The 14,178-nt window shown below is 43.0% G+C and overlaps 1 protein-coding gene across 1 annotated transcript in view; it reads left to right on the top strand.

Moving 5' to 3' along the window:
• Positions 1–1,116: 1,116 nt before the first annotated feature.
• CDH16 (cadherin 16) overlaps positions 1,117–14,178 on the top strand; it is a 53,614-nt gene continuing 40,552 nt past the window's right edge. The window contains exons 1-4 of the mRNA XM_007477109.3: positions 1,117–1,315; positions 10,308–10,362; positions 13,134–13,217; positions 13,579–13,734. Coding sequence (XP_007477171.2) covers positions 10,318–10,362; positions 13,134–13,217; positions 13,579–13,734 — 285 coding nt within the window. The 5' untranslated portion in view covers positions 1,117–1,315; positions 10,308–10,317. The remainder of the gene's footprint in view (positions 1,316–10,307; positions 10,363–13,133; positions 13,218–13,578; positions 13,735–14,178) is intronic.

Raw genomic sequence — 14,178 nt, 5'->3', positions numbered from 1 at the left:
CTCTGGGAACAGCAATGGAGTTGGGCCAGTCAGAGAAGGAAGGATCATGGGATAGTAGATTCAGGTCTGGAAGGGATCTGGGAGGCTATCTAATCGAAGCCCTTTATATGGCAGATGGGGAAACTGAGGCACAGAAAAGTAGCTGCCTGGAAGTCAGCTGGTTGGCACAGCAGAGAGACCACAAGACTCGGAGTCAAGTAAAACCTTCTTGGGTTGTGAGACTCTCTCAGGCTTAGTTTCTTCAGCCTTAGAGCTGGGCAGAAAATGTCATGGCGCCAACAGTTCCATGGAAATATCATCTCTTCCTTGGAGGAGAGTGGACTTGAAAGACTTCAGTTCAAATCCAGCTGTAGTTACTTAAAAATTATGGGTGAATAACTTTACTTTCTCTGCTTCAGTTTTCTCATTAATTTAAAAAGGGGATAATAATAAAAGTTCCTACCTCCCCAGACTACTTCGAGAATCAAATAAGGAAATGAATATAAAACACTTTGAAAACCTCAAAGCATGGGGACAACTAAGTGGCTCAATGGATTGAGAGCCAGGCTGAGGGACAGGAGGTCCTGGATTCAAATTTGGCCTCAGACACTAGCTGTGTGACCCTGGGCAAGTCAATTCACCCCCATTGCCTAGTCCTTATCACTCTTCTGCCTTGAAACTGAAATATAATGTTGATTCTAAGATGGAAGGTAAAGGTTTAAAAAAATTCCTGATATGGTCTAATGCCATTATTTTATAAATGTGGAAACTGAGTCCCAGAGAAAACAGGACTTACTGGAAGTAACAACTCAGCAGAGTTCGGACTTGAACTCAGTCCTACTGACCTTGTTTGTGTTTTTTTCAATGTCCTCCATTAGACCATTCTGCCAGTTGGTCTCCAATAAGTGCTCTGGTCCCAACTTGGGCTCTAGGCTAACTGAAGGCTGAGCCCACCTCTGTCCTTTGATGTTCTGTGCCCCCTCTCCATACACCCCAGTGTCGCCCATTTGGAAAAAACCCAACCCAAAGCCCAGCTTCCAGTCACAGGTTGGTAATCTCAGCCCATGGCTCTCCTGAGTTAGTCATTGGGACTTTTCTTAATTAGGAAGTCAATCAGTAACTAATGAGCAGTTAGAGGCAAGCTGTGAGTCAAACCTCTGTCCTTCAGGCCCAGTGGGAGGTGAACGGAGTTTTCCTAGATTGAGGGACATCCTCCTCAACCCTCCACTCTTCAGTGGATATTGTCCCCAACTGAGTCTCCTGTCCCTGTAACTCCCCAGGAGCTCCCTGGAGAAGGACCAGCCTGGGAAGCTCTCCAGGGTGAAGACAAGAGAAGGTAAGGATATCTCTGCTCAGAGATGGGGATGGAGTCTGAAAGAGGCAGAGGCTAGAGCTGGGGGGTCAGGGGGTGAGGGAATAGAGAGAAGCCAGGGAACAAATAGATGCCAGAGGTGGGGATGGCAAAGATAGAAGAGGGGCAGCAGTTAGAAGAAGAAGTAGTCCTCAGAAAAGAGGCAAAGTCCATTGGAGGGGGCTTGGAGAAAATGTTGGGGAGTCACTGAGGCTTAGAGAGGGCTATAGAGGTCAACGGTGGGAGGAGACCCTGAAGAACAGGAAAAGTGAAGACTAGGGGATGAGGGGGAGAGGGCTGTCACTAGGGAGAGGCAGAAAGGGCTGGAAACCAAGGAGAAGATCTAAGATGGAGACTTGGCAGCTGGAACTGACACTTGAAGGTCTTTGCCAGGAGTAGATATAACCATCATCCTCTAGGGCTTTAATTTCAAACATTGAACCATAAATTCTTATGGAATTGAATTAAGGCTGAACTTTTTTATTTTGTTTCCTTTCTGGCTTTTGAGTTGTCCCTGGAGGACATGGAAGAGGGGATAGACTCCACTAGCATCTCAATCATGAAGGAGAAGGAGAGTAGATTCTAGGGAGGGCAATGAGACCTTAAGACAAAGTCAGCCATTTCTTTGAAGGAAGGGCAGGGTTAGGGAAGGGTGGGACCAGTGAAGCCACACAATCCATGAGCAGTGGTCCTTGGCCATAGTTGAGTCTGGGGGTGCAACTAGATACTAGGGCCAAACCTGGGATTTTGGAGCCCATTTTTTTGGTTGCAATTCTAGAGGTTTATTCATAGAACTTAAAGATTTACTGGAAGTTGGAAACTAAGTAGTTCCAGCTCCCTTATTTAACCAATGAGGAAATTTTTCAGGTCTCAGGAAAGGAAGTGATTTGCCCAAGGTCACACAGATAGTTAAGTGAACAAAACCAGCATTTGAACTCAGGGCTTTCGATTTTGAATGGTGCTCCCTTTCTACTATCCCAATGCTGCCTCTCTTCCCCTGTAGTATGTCTGAAGAAGGATCCTTTACTTCTTACAAGGAGTAAGGCAAGTTTCACTGACACTGTGTAAATTATACTTAAAGTCTGGGTCATGACAACCAAAGCCATTAAACTCCTGGGCTGACAGGCGGCGTCATTCTTTCCTAACACAGAACAGTGCCTAGCCCAAGCACTTAATAAATGCTTAGGCATTTGACTTGACTTTGGAAGATGTTTTGTATTTCAGCAGCAGCCACTAAAAACATTTACCCAGCAGCAAAGCCTTCTGGGAAAGATTAAGATGGCTAAGAAATCTCCTGCCCTCAGAGAGCTCACAATTAGGAAGGTAATAATTGAGTATTAGGTAACTATTGTCCCCAACTGAGTCTCCTGTCCCTGTAACTCCCCAAGAGCTCCCTGGAGAAGGACCATTAGGTATCACAGTGGATAGAACACTGGATCTGAAGTCGAGAATACTCATCTTCCTGGTCTCAGACAACTTACTAGCTGTGTGACCCTGGGCAAGTCACTTCACCCTATTTGCCTCAGTTTCCTCTTCTGTCAAATGAGCCAGAGAAGGAAATGACAAACCACTCCAGTATCTCTGCCAAGAAAACCCCAAACAGGGTCAGGAAGAGTCAGATACAACTGAACAACAAGAAAGGAGATATGTGTCAAATAAGAGATATATAAAAATGTCAGGGGAAATTATAAGAGGTGGATATATCCTAGTGAGGGAGAAGGTATTAAGTGAAAACCCCCTGAAACCCAACAGCAGCTTCTACTATGTGTTAGCTCTGTGACCTTGGAGCAAGGTCCTAGATTATATATCAGAGCTGGAAGAAGTCATTGAGGCATCAGGTCTAGCCCTTTCATTTTACAGATGAGGAAAATGAGGCTGCAAGAGATTAAGCAACTCATCCTCCTAAGTATCTGAGGTGAGATTCGAACCCAGAGCATTTCTAATTCCAAGTCCAGAACTCTATCCACTATGCTATCTGGCCTTCAGTTTCCTTTTCTGTAAAATGAAGGGATTAGAGAATTTCTAGGTTCTCTTCCAGCTCAGAATCCTAGAATACTATGAATAAAAATTGAAGTGAGGTAGGGGAGTGTGAAACATGATAGGCTGGAAAGAAAAATGAATTCAAAGTCAGAAAACTAAGTTTGTCCTCAGTTCCATTATCTACTAGTATTTTTACTCTGGGCAGGTCATCTTCATCCCCTGAGTCTCAGCATACTTCTCTGTAAAAGGAAGGGTCAGACCAGATAAATCTCTTCAGTCCATTCCAATTCTAAATCTAGGATCCTATGCAAAGCTTTAACGAGGGTGAGGTAATCAGAGCTTTGCACCAAGGCAACAAAGATTAGAATGTGCTGACTGTACCACTTGAAGCTTTCTTTCCCCAGGTGACCCCACTTTCTTTCCTGATCCCACCATCTTCCATTTTCTCAGAAGCTGGTAGTGTAGGAACCTTCTGATGTTTTGGGGAAGATTCTTTCCACTGAAACTACACCCCAGATGAGTTCTTCTCTGCCTTCACCCACTCTCCCCCAGCCCCACTCCTTTCCTTGCTCTAAATACGGCAATTCCTAGTTATAATTCTAATCCTGTGATTGGCCTAATTGGAGCAAAGGACATACACGAGGTTAAAAATGGTGGGCTAGAAGCTACAAGGATACCAAGTTGAACAGTTTAGTTTTTATTCGGGAAGGCAATAGGGAACAATTAAAGGTGTTTAAATAGAGGAGTGGAATTATTAGGGTTTCATTAGAAAGAGAAGTACAAAAATGGGAGCAGGCTGAATTAGAGAGACTGGAGGTACCATTAGGAGCCTCCTACCATAGTCCAACTGAGAGGCAATGGATTGGGCAATGGCAATCTAATGTAGAGAAGGGGGCCTTTCGGGGTGAGGGAACTGGAGAAAAAGATGCATCGGAACTTGGCAGCCAATTAGATATAGAAAGTGAGGGAGAAGGAGGTTCTGAATCAGTAAGTTTCGTACTTGGGATCCTAGTTTCCTCTTCTGTTGGAAGCTGTTGGGCTAGATTGGGGTTTAATCTGAAATCCATGGACTTCCCTCCCCTGAATAGGGTCCATAGACAAATTTCAGGAGGTCTATGAATCTGAATAGGAAAAAATGTATATATACATATATACATATATATTTATTTATAACTTATTTTCACTACCATCTCACTAAAATTTAGAATTTCAAGTGTTTAAAAAGTTTTTCCTGAGAAAAGGTCCATGGACTGCCCCAAAGGTTTAGGGTACAAGAAAGGTTAAGAAGCCCAGCTTTGGAAAATCTGAAAGGGCCCTTCTAGCTCTAAATCTCGTGATTCTGATTTTTACATTTGGAGATAATTACAGATCCCTACGCTCTGGGATCTTGAGCAGCCTCAAGAGAATATCCAACTGGAGCCTTGGTGGAATAGCTGCATCTATTTATGGAGCATTGTTGATTCTCACATTATTCACTAGGAAGTTGTTTGGTGCTCAGGGTCTCCCTAGGATTGCAAATAAGCATGATCTTATTCGCCACTATTTCCCTCCACCTCCCCATCTCCCCTTTTTGTAAACCCTTGCCTTGCCATCTTAGAATCAATACTATTTATGTCTTGGTTCCAAAGCAGAAGAGTGGTATGAACTAGGCAATGGGAGTTAAGTGACTTGCCCAGGGTCACACAGCTGGGAAGTATCTGAGATCAGATTTAAACCCAGGACCTCCCCTCTCTATGTGTGTCTCAATAAGCTGAGCCACCTCCATGCCCCCTTTCCTCTTCTCTTAAACATTAACATCCTGTCATGAGAACTCTCTAGACAAGCCTGGTTTGTATGAGATTTTTTCTGAAGTCAGCAAACTATGAGACCATTTGAACTGTAACGGTTTGGTCAGTGGGAACAAAAGACAAAAGAAGGGCTCTTGTGAGAGATTTCAACTCCCTGGGCTTCAGTTTTCTCATCTGTAAAGTAAAAACAACTTCAAGAGATGGCATCTGAAGCATGATCTCTGATTTTTCTATGCTTCTGTATCAATAAAAGATCTTTGAGCTTGCGTCCCAATTAGATGTTTATTTTTTATTTATACATCATATCCATATGCTTGTATAATAATTGTGTCAATATAAAACAAAAATAGACCATTTAAAAGGATAAAATAAAGATGTCATATTTTGAAAATAATATTTGTTAACAGAGTAGAAATATTTTGTCCTTGCCAAAATGTTCCTTTGTAGTGATTTGCAGATATTTTGGTGAGAGCTTTGCAACTAAATATGTTTTGGTTTGTTTGTTTTTTTCTTCTAATTTTGGTTTAATACTGTGATAGCAATTTCAAAGCCTGGTTTTAAGTTCAGTCCATGTTGATGTCTGGTTTTCATGGTTTTTGCAATAAAAGACAATGCCTCACAAATATCCCAAAGAAAAGAAAGACCTTATTACTGCTCTCACTAAATCTCACTAGAATCATTTTCTAATTAGTCCAGCCATCATACAAAGATTTTTGCTGACATTTGGCTCATAATCGCCCATCTTCCCTGATGTCAATTAATTAGATGTTATAGTTTTCTGCCTTTAAGAAAGGAGTTTAAAACTCACTGAAATTCTCATCATTTGAAAGGTTTTTGGTACAGGAGGAAATTCTGCTTCTACTGTGTCAAAGTGTGCAGATGTGGGAGATTTTATGTGGCATCTTGGCATTGTTTATAGCAATCTAGACAGGAGAAAGTAACCAAAAGTAGAGGATGACAGCACCAAAAGGCACAGAGAAGGCAAGAAAGATGGAGATTGTCATTGCATGACAATTAAGAGATCATTGGTAACTTTGGAAAGCGAGGTTTCCATTGAGTAAAGAGACAGGAATAACAAGGGTAACGAAACCCTGGGAGACTTAAAGGAGAGTGGTGTTCTTGACAGAAATATGGAAGATTTTTTTTCTTTTTTTCTGGGTTATACATGTATTATCATGCAAAACATATTTCCATATTATTCCTTTTTGTAAGTGAACAATCCCATAAAACCTAAACCTCTAAACATATACCCAAATAAACAAGTAATAAATCATATTTTTCATCTGCATTCCTACTCCCAACAATTCTTTCTCTGGAAGTGGATGGAATTCTTTTCCACAAGTCCCTCAGAATTGTCCTGGATCAGTATATTGCTGTTAGTAGCAAAGTCTTTCACATTTGATCACTCCACAATATTGCAGGTTAATATGTATAATGTTCTCCTGGTTCTGCTTATTTCACTCTGCATCAGTTCATGTAGGTCAGAAATATAGAAGTCTTGAAGAAGATTGAGTTTAGGAAAGAAAGATGACAGGATGAAGTTGTCACTTGACATCACAACCCATCTATGTTGTTTTGTCCTATTCAACTCACTCTGTCCCACCATGTAAAGTGGGGTGTCTTACCAGGCACTGACCTATATTGCAGAACACAACCTTTCAGGGTACCTCCTACAATCATGATATGGTTTGAGGCAGAATGTGGGTATTCTTTGGGAAGGTGAAGACTTTGTAGCAGTTGCTAGGATTGTGGTTAGGTTATAACCACCCAGAGGAGCCAAAAAGTGGCAGAAGGGGAGGAGCAGAAAGCCTGGGCACAGTGGAGGAATGTTTCTTATTAATGGATGAAAGGAGTGGTTAAACTGTGTTGGAGATAAGCTCTGAGATTGGCCATTGCTGAGAGGGTGGGATGTGACCACCATCTTTCCCTCTCTGATTGGTTCCCTCTTGGAGGAATGCCATAATTTCCTTGGAATCAAGCCATCACCTAAAGAGGGTTAAGGAAAGTCCTCACCTTGAAAACCATTGACCTAAGGTGTTTTCCAGTTCTCAAATCCTCTATTCTTAGGCCTAGTCCTATCATCCCCTGGGTGGGCTAGACATCTGGAGAATTATTCATTCTGGTCATTGCATTTCAGGAAGGTCATTGACAAGATGGAAGAGGTCCAGTATATAATGGCTGAGTTGATGCGGAGATTTTGAACCATGCCATATAAAGATCAGCTGAGGCAATTGGAGATGTCAAACCTGTAGAGGAGAAGTAGGGGAAGGAAGGAAGCAAGAGTGCTGAGTTTAAGAAAGAAGACTACCAAGTAAATTAGGGATTGGATTTTTTTTCTGCTTGGCCTCAGAGGGCAGAACTATGCGTGGAAGGGGCTTAGAGGCAGGTTTAATTTAGGATATCGTTGGGAACAACTTCTAACCAGCTGTCAAGCTGTGGAAGGGACTGCCTGGACTCTCAAGTAGAAGCTGACTGACCACTTATCAAAGCTATTGTAGAGGGGATTCCTAATATGCTAAATTTGAGCTGGGTGGCCTCTTGGGTCCCTTCTTGACCTGAGATTCCATCATTCTATAACCTTTAGTTCATAGATCTAGAGCAGGAAGGGTCTCAGAGACCAATTTAGACCATCTCTCATTTTGCAGATGAAGACACTGAGGATGAGAAAGTTTAAGTGGTTTCCAAAGGTCACATAGGTGGGAAGCTTCAGAGGATTTGAACCTGAGTTAGTAAGTCAAAAAACATTTATGAAATACTGAATATGGGCTAGGTGCTATGCTGAACTCTGTGGATATGAAGTTTAAAAAAAAAGGGAAGTGGGGGCAGCTGGGTAGCTCAGTGGATTGAGATCCAGGCCTAGAGACGGGAGGTCCTAGGTTCAAATTTGACCTCAGCCACTTCCCAGCTGTGTGACCCTGGGCAAGTCACTTGACCCCCATTGCCTAGCCCTTACCACTCTTCTGCCTTGGAGCCAATACACAGTATTGACTCCAAGACAGAAGGTAAGGGTTTAAAAAAAAGGGGGGGGGGGGAGAAATGTATTAAGCACCTGTTATCTGCAAGGGTGTAGCTAGATGGAGCAGTGGATAGAGTCCTGGACCTGGAGTCAAGAAGATCTGAATTCAAATCCAGCCTCAGATACTTACTAGCTGCAAGACCCTAAGCAAGTTACTTCATCCTGTTTGCCTCCATTTCCTCATCTGTAAAATGAGCCGGAGAAGGAAATGGCAAACCACTACAGTATCTTTGCCAAGAAAACCCTAAATGGTATTAAGAAGAGTTAGACATGGCTGGAATACCTGAACAATTACAAACAATGCACTGTGCTAAATACATTACAAGTATCCCATTTGAGCCTACATCAACACTGGAAGGTAGGTGCTATTATTTTCCTCATTTCACAGTTGAGGAAACTGGGGCAGAGAGAGGTTAAATGACTTCCTTGGGGTCACACAGCTCATAAGTGTCTGAGGTGTTATTTGAACTCATGTCTTCTGGTCTTCAGATCCAGCACTCATCCACTAAGACTCCTAACTTACTTGTCCTCAAGGAATATATATTCCAATGCAATTCACAGAATGCAAATAATTGAAAGATATATACAGACTAGATGGAAAGCAATCTGAAAGAAGAAGCTATTAGCAACTGGAGAAAGTGAGGATGGAGGTAGAAAAGACCTGTTTGGGAAGGTGGGTTTTGAGTTTAATCCTGAAGGGAGCCAGGGAAGCTAAGAGGTGGAGCTGAAAGAGAATTTGTTCCAGGCAAGGGGGACAACCAGTGAAAACATTGGGCAACAGAGAGTCCTAACTGGTGAAGAGAAGTTCCAGGGAAGTTGGATTATAGAGTGCATGGAGTGGTGCAAGATTTAAGTACTGGAAAAGAAGAAGGGAGAAAGACACCAGGGAATGAAAAGCTTTAAATGCCAGAGTACTTTCTGTTGGTCCTGAAGGTAAAGTGGGGAGAGACCATAGGTAGGGAGATCAGTTAGAGACTACTGCTATGGTCCAAGTCAGAGCTGATGAGGCTGCATGAGTGGAGAGGGAGGGAGAGAAGTTGTGAAGGAGAGCTGGAAAAGGAATGACTATGCACAGAGTAAGGAGTTAAGGATGCTACTCTTCTCCTGTTTCTCTATAATCCAGGAATACCACTGGCCTTATTGCTGTCCCTGCTTTCAACTCTCTCTTGCCTGACTCCATGCCTCCTCCACACCTGGAATGGTCTCCTTCATCCCCTCTACCTTCTAGCTTCCTTCAAGTCCCAGCTCAAATCTTATTTTTTACTAGAGACCTTTCTGTTCTCTATTTCTCTCTCTCTCTCTCTCTCTCTCTCTCTCTCTCTCTCTCTCTCTCTCTCTCTCTCTCTCTCTCTCTCTCTCTCTCTCTCTCTCTCTCTCTCTCTCTTTCCATATCTCTCCTTCCCTACTCCCACCTGCCCTCCTTCTTTCTCTCTCCCTGTCTCTGTCTCTCTCACATGCATACACCCACTACTACTACTGCCTCTAAGATTAGTCTGTCTACTATTTATATATACATATGTTGTTGTTCAACCATTTTTAATCCTGTCAGATTCTTCATGACCCCAACTGGAGTTTTCTTGGCAGATACTGGAGTGGTTTACTATTTCCTTCTCTAGCTCATTTTACAGATGAGAAAACTGAGACAAACAGGACTAAGTGACCTATTCAAGGTCACAGAGCTAGTAACATTAGCTTTAGGGCAGATTTGAACTCAGGAAGATGGGTCTTCCAAACTCTAGGTCTAATATTTTACCCACTGTGCCACGTAGCTGCCACATATCCAGAGACAGAGACAGAGAATCTGTTGTCCCCCCAATTAGACTGTGAGAATTCAAGGACCCTTCTTTTGCCTTTCCCGGTATCTCCAGTGCTTAGAACAGTGCCTATAAGCTCTTAATTAATCCAAGTTGACTTATGACACTGACGTGGTGACCCTTGGTGACTGGAAGATGGAAATGAAGGTGCCCTTACCAGTAATTGGGGGGATTTAGTCTTTACTCTCTTTTAGTCTGTCGGTGCATTGTACTGTGCCTCCCTTAACTGGATTGTGAAAGGATAAGACCTCCAGTCAGGCAGAGCTGAGAGGGAATAGAAGAGGAAGTGACCTGGGGGCTGAGGTTATTGGGTGGGAAGGAAGTTAAGTTGGCCAGGAGACTGTTCATCTTAGACACAATCTCCATTCCTTCAACACAAGGCCTCCAGTGATGGCTACCATCTTGTTCGGCATCTTCTGCTCTTTCATCTACCAGGTAAGTGATGGACACAACTTCTCCTTGAGGCAGAGCCAGAGGGGTGGATGTTACCTGTCTTCACTATGGGGTTATGAATGAACAAATCAGCCAGGGCCACCCCAAAGCCTTGATCTCAAGAGGGTGGGAAACTCTTTATTTGTTCTTATTCTTGTGAGCCAGGCATACACTGAGGACAAGGGTAAGTCTGAGAAAGTCACAGAGACCTGCTTAAGCTTCAAGGACTGAAAGTGGGAGGAGACAATCTCCTTTGGATGGGGAATAAGGACACACACACCGGGAAAATGAGGAGCATTTGTAAGGCAGGTGCAATGGGTTCAAGAGACTTTGATGCTTATTTCAATTCTTCCCTTGATGTTACTGTGTGACTATGGACAAATCATTTCCTCTCTTCAGGCTTTGGTTTCCTCCTCTGCAGTCTCTAAGGCAGCCTAAAGAGCTCGTCTCGGAGTCAGGAAACCTAGATTCAAGTTCTGCCTCTACTGCATGATGGTTGTATGATTAAAGGCAAACGTCTTAGTACTCTGAGAAACTCTCTAGGACTGTAAGTGACAAGTGGGGCAACAACATGGCACACTGGATAGAATGCCAGTCCTGGAGTCAGGGGAACCTGGATTCAAATCTGGCCTCAGACACTTCCAAACTGGGTGACCTGGGCAAGTCATTCAACTCTCTTTGCCTGGCCCTTGCCACTCTTCTGTCTTAAAGTTGTTACTGACAGAAGGGTTTAAAAAAAGTTACAAACGCAGGCCAACTGCAGTAGTGGAGAGAAATTCCACATCAGGGAGGTCCATGTATTGATGAAATAATGGCTCCTCTGGCTCATTCTCTATGACTCCTTCCAGCTTCCACCTCTATGATTCAAATTTAGAATTCAGGAGAACCTAGGACCAGGAGCAACATGGGAATGTCAGTGGGTCTTTCTTAGTCCATCTCTCCCATTGCCTCCCCACCTTACAGTGTAGTCCTAGCATCCAACAGATCCATAGCATCTTAGTATCTTGGAGGAATCTAGGGAGCACCTTCTAGACAAGAGAACCACCGAGGTACAGTGGACGATGGAAGGTCCTATATGAGGAGCAACTGACAGTTTGACCAAAATGGGGGAATATGAAATAAAACTGGAAAAGTAGGAGGAACCAGACTGTACAAGTCTATAAATGCCTGATAGTGCATGTAATTTTAGAGGAAATAAGGAGTCATTGAAGATGGTGTAGTGAAGAAATGACATGGTTAGACCTGTACTTTAAAAATTTCATTTTGGGGGGACAGCTGGGTGATTCAGTGGATGGAAAGCCAGGCCTAGAAATGGGCTGGCCTCAGACACTTCCTAGCTGTGTGACCCTGGGCAAGTCACTTAACCCCCATTACCTAGCCCTTATCACTCTTGTGCCTTAGAAACAATATACAATATTAATTCCAAGAGAGAAGGTAGGGGTTTAAAAACTATTTTTTAAAACCCCTTACCTTATGTCTTAGAGTCAAGACTATTGGTTTCAAGCTAGCAAAGCTCATAAGAGTCAGCCATTGAGGGTTAAGTGACTTGCCCAGGGTCACACAGCTAGGAAGTATTGTAAGAGTCAAATTAATGTCCAATACTTCAAGTATTATTTTTATAATGTTTATTATCAGACAAAATAGAACCACATGATTAAGTTTTCTACCTGCTCAAAAATCCCAGCTCCACCAAAACCACCAACAGGAAGGGAAAGAGGGTAGACACAGAACTCCACGCAATTATTCCTGTCTACATCAGCACTTAACAATAGGAAGTGAGTGGAGTTCTAGTTTTTGCTGAGGATCATAGTTTTTTTTTTGGGTAACAGATTCTAATTTCACAGTATCTGAAGCCAGATTTAAACCTAGAACTGCCATGTCTAGACCTGGCTCTCAATCCACTGAGCCACCCTGCTAGCCCCCCAAAATATCATTTTGGTAACTGTGTAAAGAATGACTTGCAGAGCAAAGAGACTGGCAGTAGGGAGATCAGTTGGAGGTTTTTGTAATAGTCCCAGGTAAAGGTAGTTAGTTATACCCTATATTAGGGACATCCAGGTAGCACATTGGATAGAGTACCAAGCCTGGAGTCAGGAAAACTCATCTTCCCAAGTTCCAGTTTGACCTCAGACACTTACTAGCTATGTGGTCCTAGACAAGTCACTTAACTCTATTGACCTCAGTTTCCTCATCTGTAGAAATGAGCTGGAAAAGGAAATGGTAAGTCATTCCAGTGTCTTTCTCAAGAAAACCCCGAATGGGGTCACAAAGTAGGATGGGACAGAACAACAAGAAGCCCTATTCTGAGAGAGAAGCCGTATTAGTGGAAAAAAAGATATTGTAGAGCTAGAATTGATAAGACATGATAGCATCTGGCATGAGAGACAGTGCAAAAGTAATTGTTCTTTCCTTACAAATGAGAAAAGACTGAGAGAGAGGAAATGACTTGCTCCTAGTCACTTAGCTAATAAATGACAGAGCTAACCAGTCTTCTCACTTTCAACACCATGGTACCCCTCCTACCCCTCTAGCTTATTTTTGTTATTACTTTCTTTTTTTTTCTATTAGCATTCCTCTATTTATATCAAAAGTGAAGAAACTGAGACTCAGGGATGGTTTTGCTTGACTGTCCTGCTCAAGATCACACAGGGTCAGCCATTCTGTCCCCAAATCTGTTGCTCTTTTCCACTCTCCCCCAAGGATATAATTTCTCCTTTTTTTTAAATGGCCTTTTGGAGACATTAACTTGGTGTTCAGGACATCTTCCCCCATAGGTTGTACCTGAAGCTGTCACCAGTGAGCTCTCCGTGGAAATTCCAGAGAATTATGCCGGAAACTTTCCTTTGTACCTGAAGAAGGTAATGATGACCTGTTGCCCCAGACCCCGAACTAGAGGAAAGGGAGGGAGAGAGATTCTCAGAGTCTTTTTCTATAATAACTTAATGTGTTTCAGGTTTGGGGTGGAGGTAGGAGTTGGGGTAGAAGATGAGCCAAATTTGTAAGAATGATGGGATTGCAAGCATCATTGAGCTGAGATTTTTGGAGGAAGGGAAACTTTCTCATCAGTATTGAACTCACAAGCCTGTAGGGTGGCCTCATCCCTCCCCAATATGTGCACACATGTACCGTGACACCCTGCGCAAGCCAGCCTCACTCCTGATAGCATTCTCCTTCCTCTCCCTCTGACCTTTCCCTGTTTCTCTACCTGCCCCCCCTCAGCTGAAGCTGCCCCCTGTGCATTCAGACAGCCCTGCCATCATTCAGGTAGCTGGGGAGGACGTCGCAGAAGGCCTTTTTGGGGTGGAATCTGACTCTGGCTTCCTGTTTGTGACCAGACCACTGGATCGTGAAGAGCAAGCCCAGTACAACCTTCAGGTATTAGTCCCTTGCCAATTCCTGCGAGCCTTGGGGAATTAGGTACATCTGTGTGTATCTGACAAATGCATCAGGCTTACAGGTCTGGTTTCGAATCCTAGCTCTGACACATGCTAATTGTGTGACCCAGAATAAGTCTCTGAGCCTTGGTTTCCTCAGTTCTAAAATGAGAACATGTGGGCAGCTATATCAGTGGATAGAGTCCAGCCTGGAGACAGGAAGTCCTGGGTTCAAATCTAGCTTCAAACACTTCCTAGCTGGGCAAGTCACTTAACTACAACTGCCTAGCTCTTAATGCTCTTCTGCCTTGGAACAAATATTTAGTGTCAATTCTAAAATACAGGCTAAGAGTTTGGTTTGTTTTTAATGAGTGTATTAATTTGTGCACTGTGTTATTAGAAAAGTGCTTTATAAATCTTAAAATGCTTAGAACAATGCTTGCCT

The sequence above is a fragment of the Monodelphis domestica genome, chromosome 1, assembly GCF_027887165.1.
Source record: "Monodelphis domestica isolate mMonDom1 chromosome 1, mMonDom1.pri, whole genome shotgun sequence".
Classification (NCBI taxonomy): Eukaryota; Metazoa; Chordata; class Mammalia; order Didelphimorphia; family Didelphidae; genus Monodelphis; species Monodelphis domestica.
Note: the sequence above shows the minus strand (reverse complement) of the source record. Positions and strands in the feature narration are given on the sequence as shown.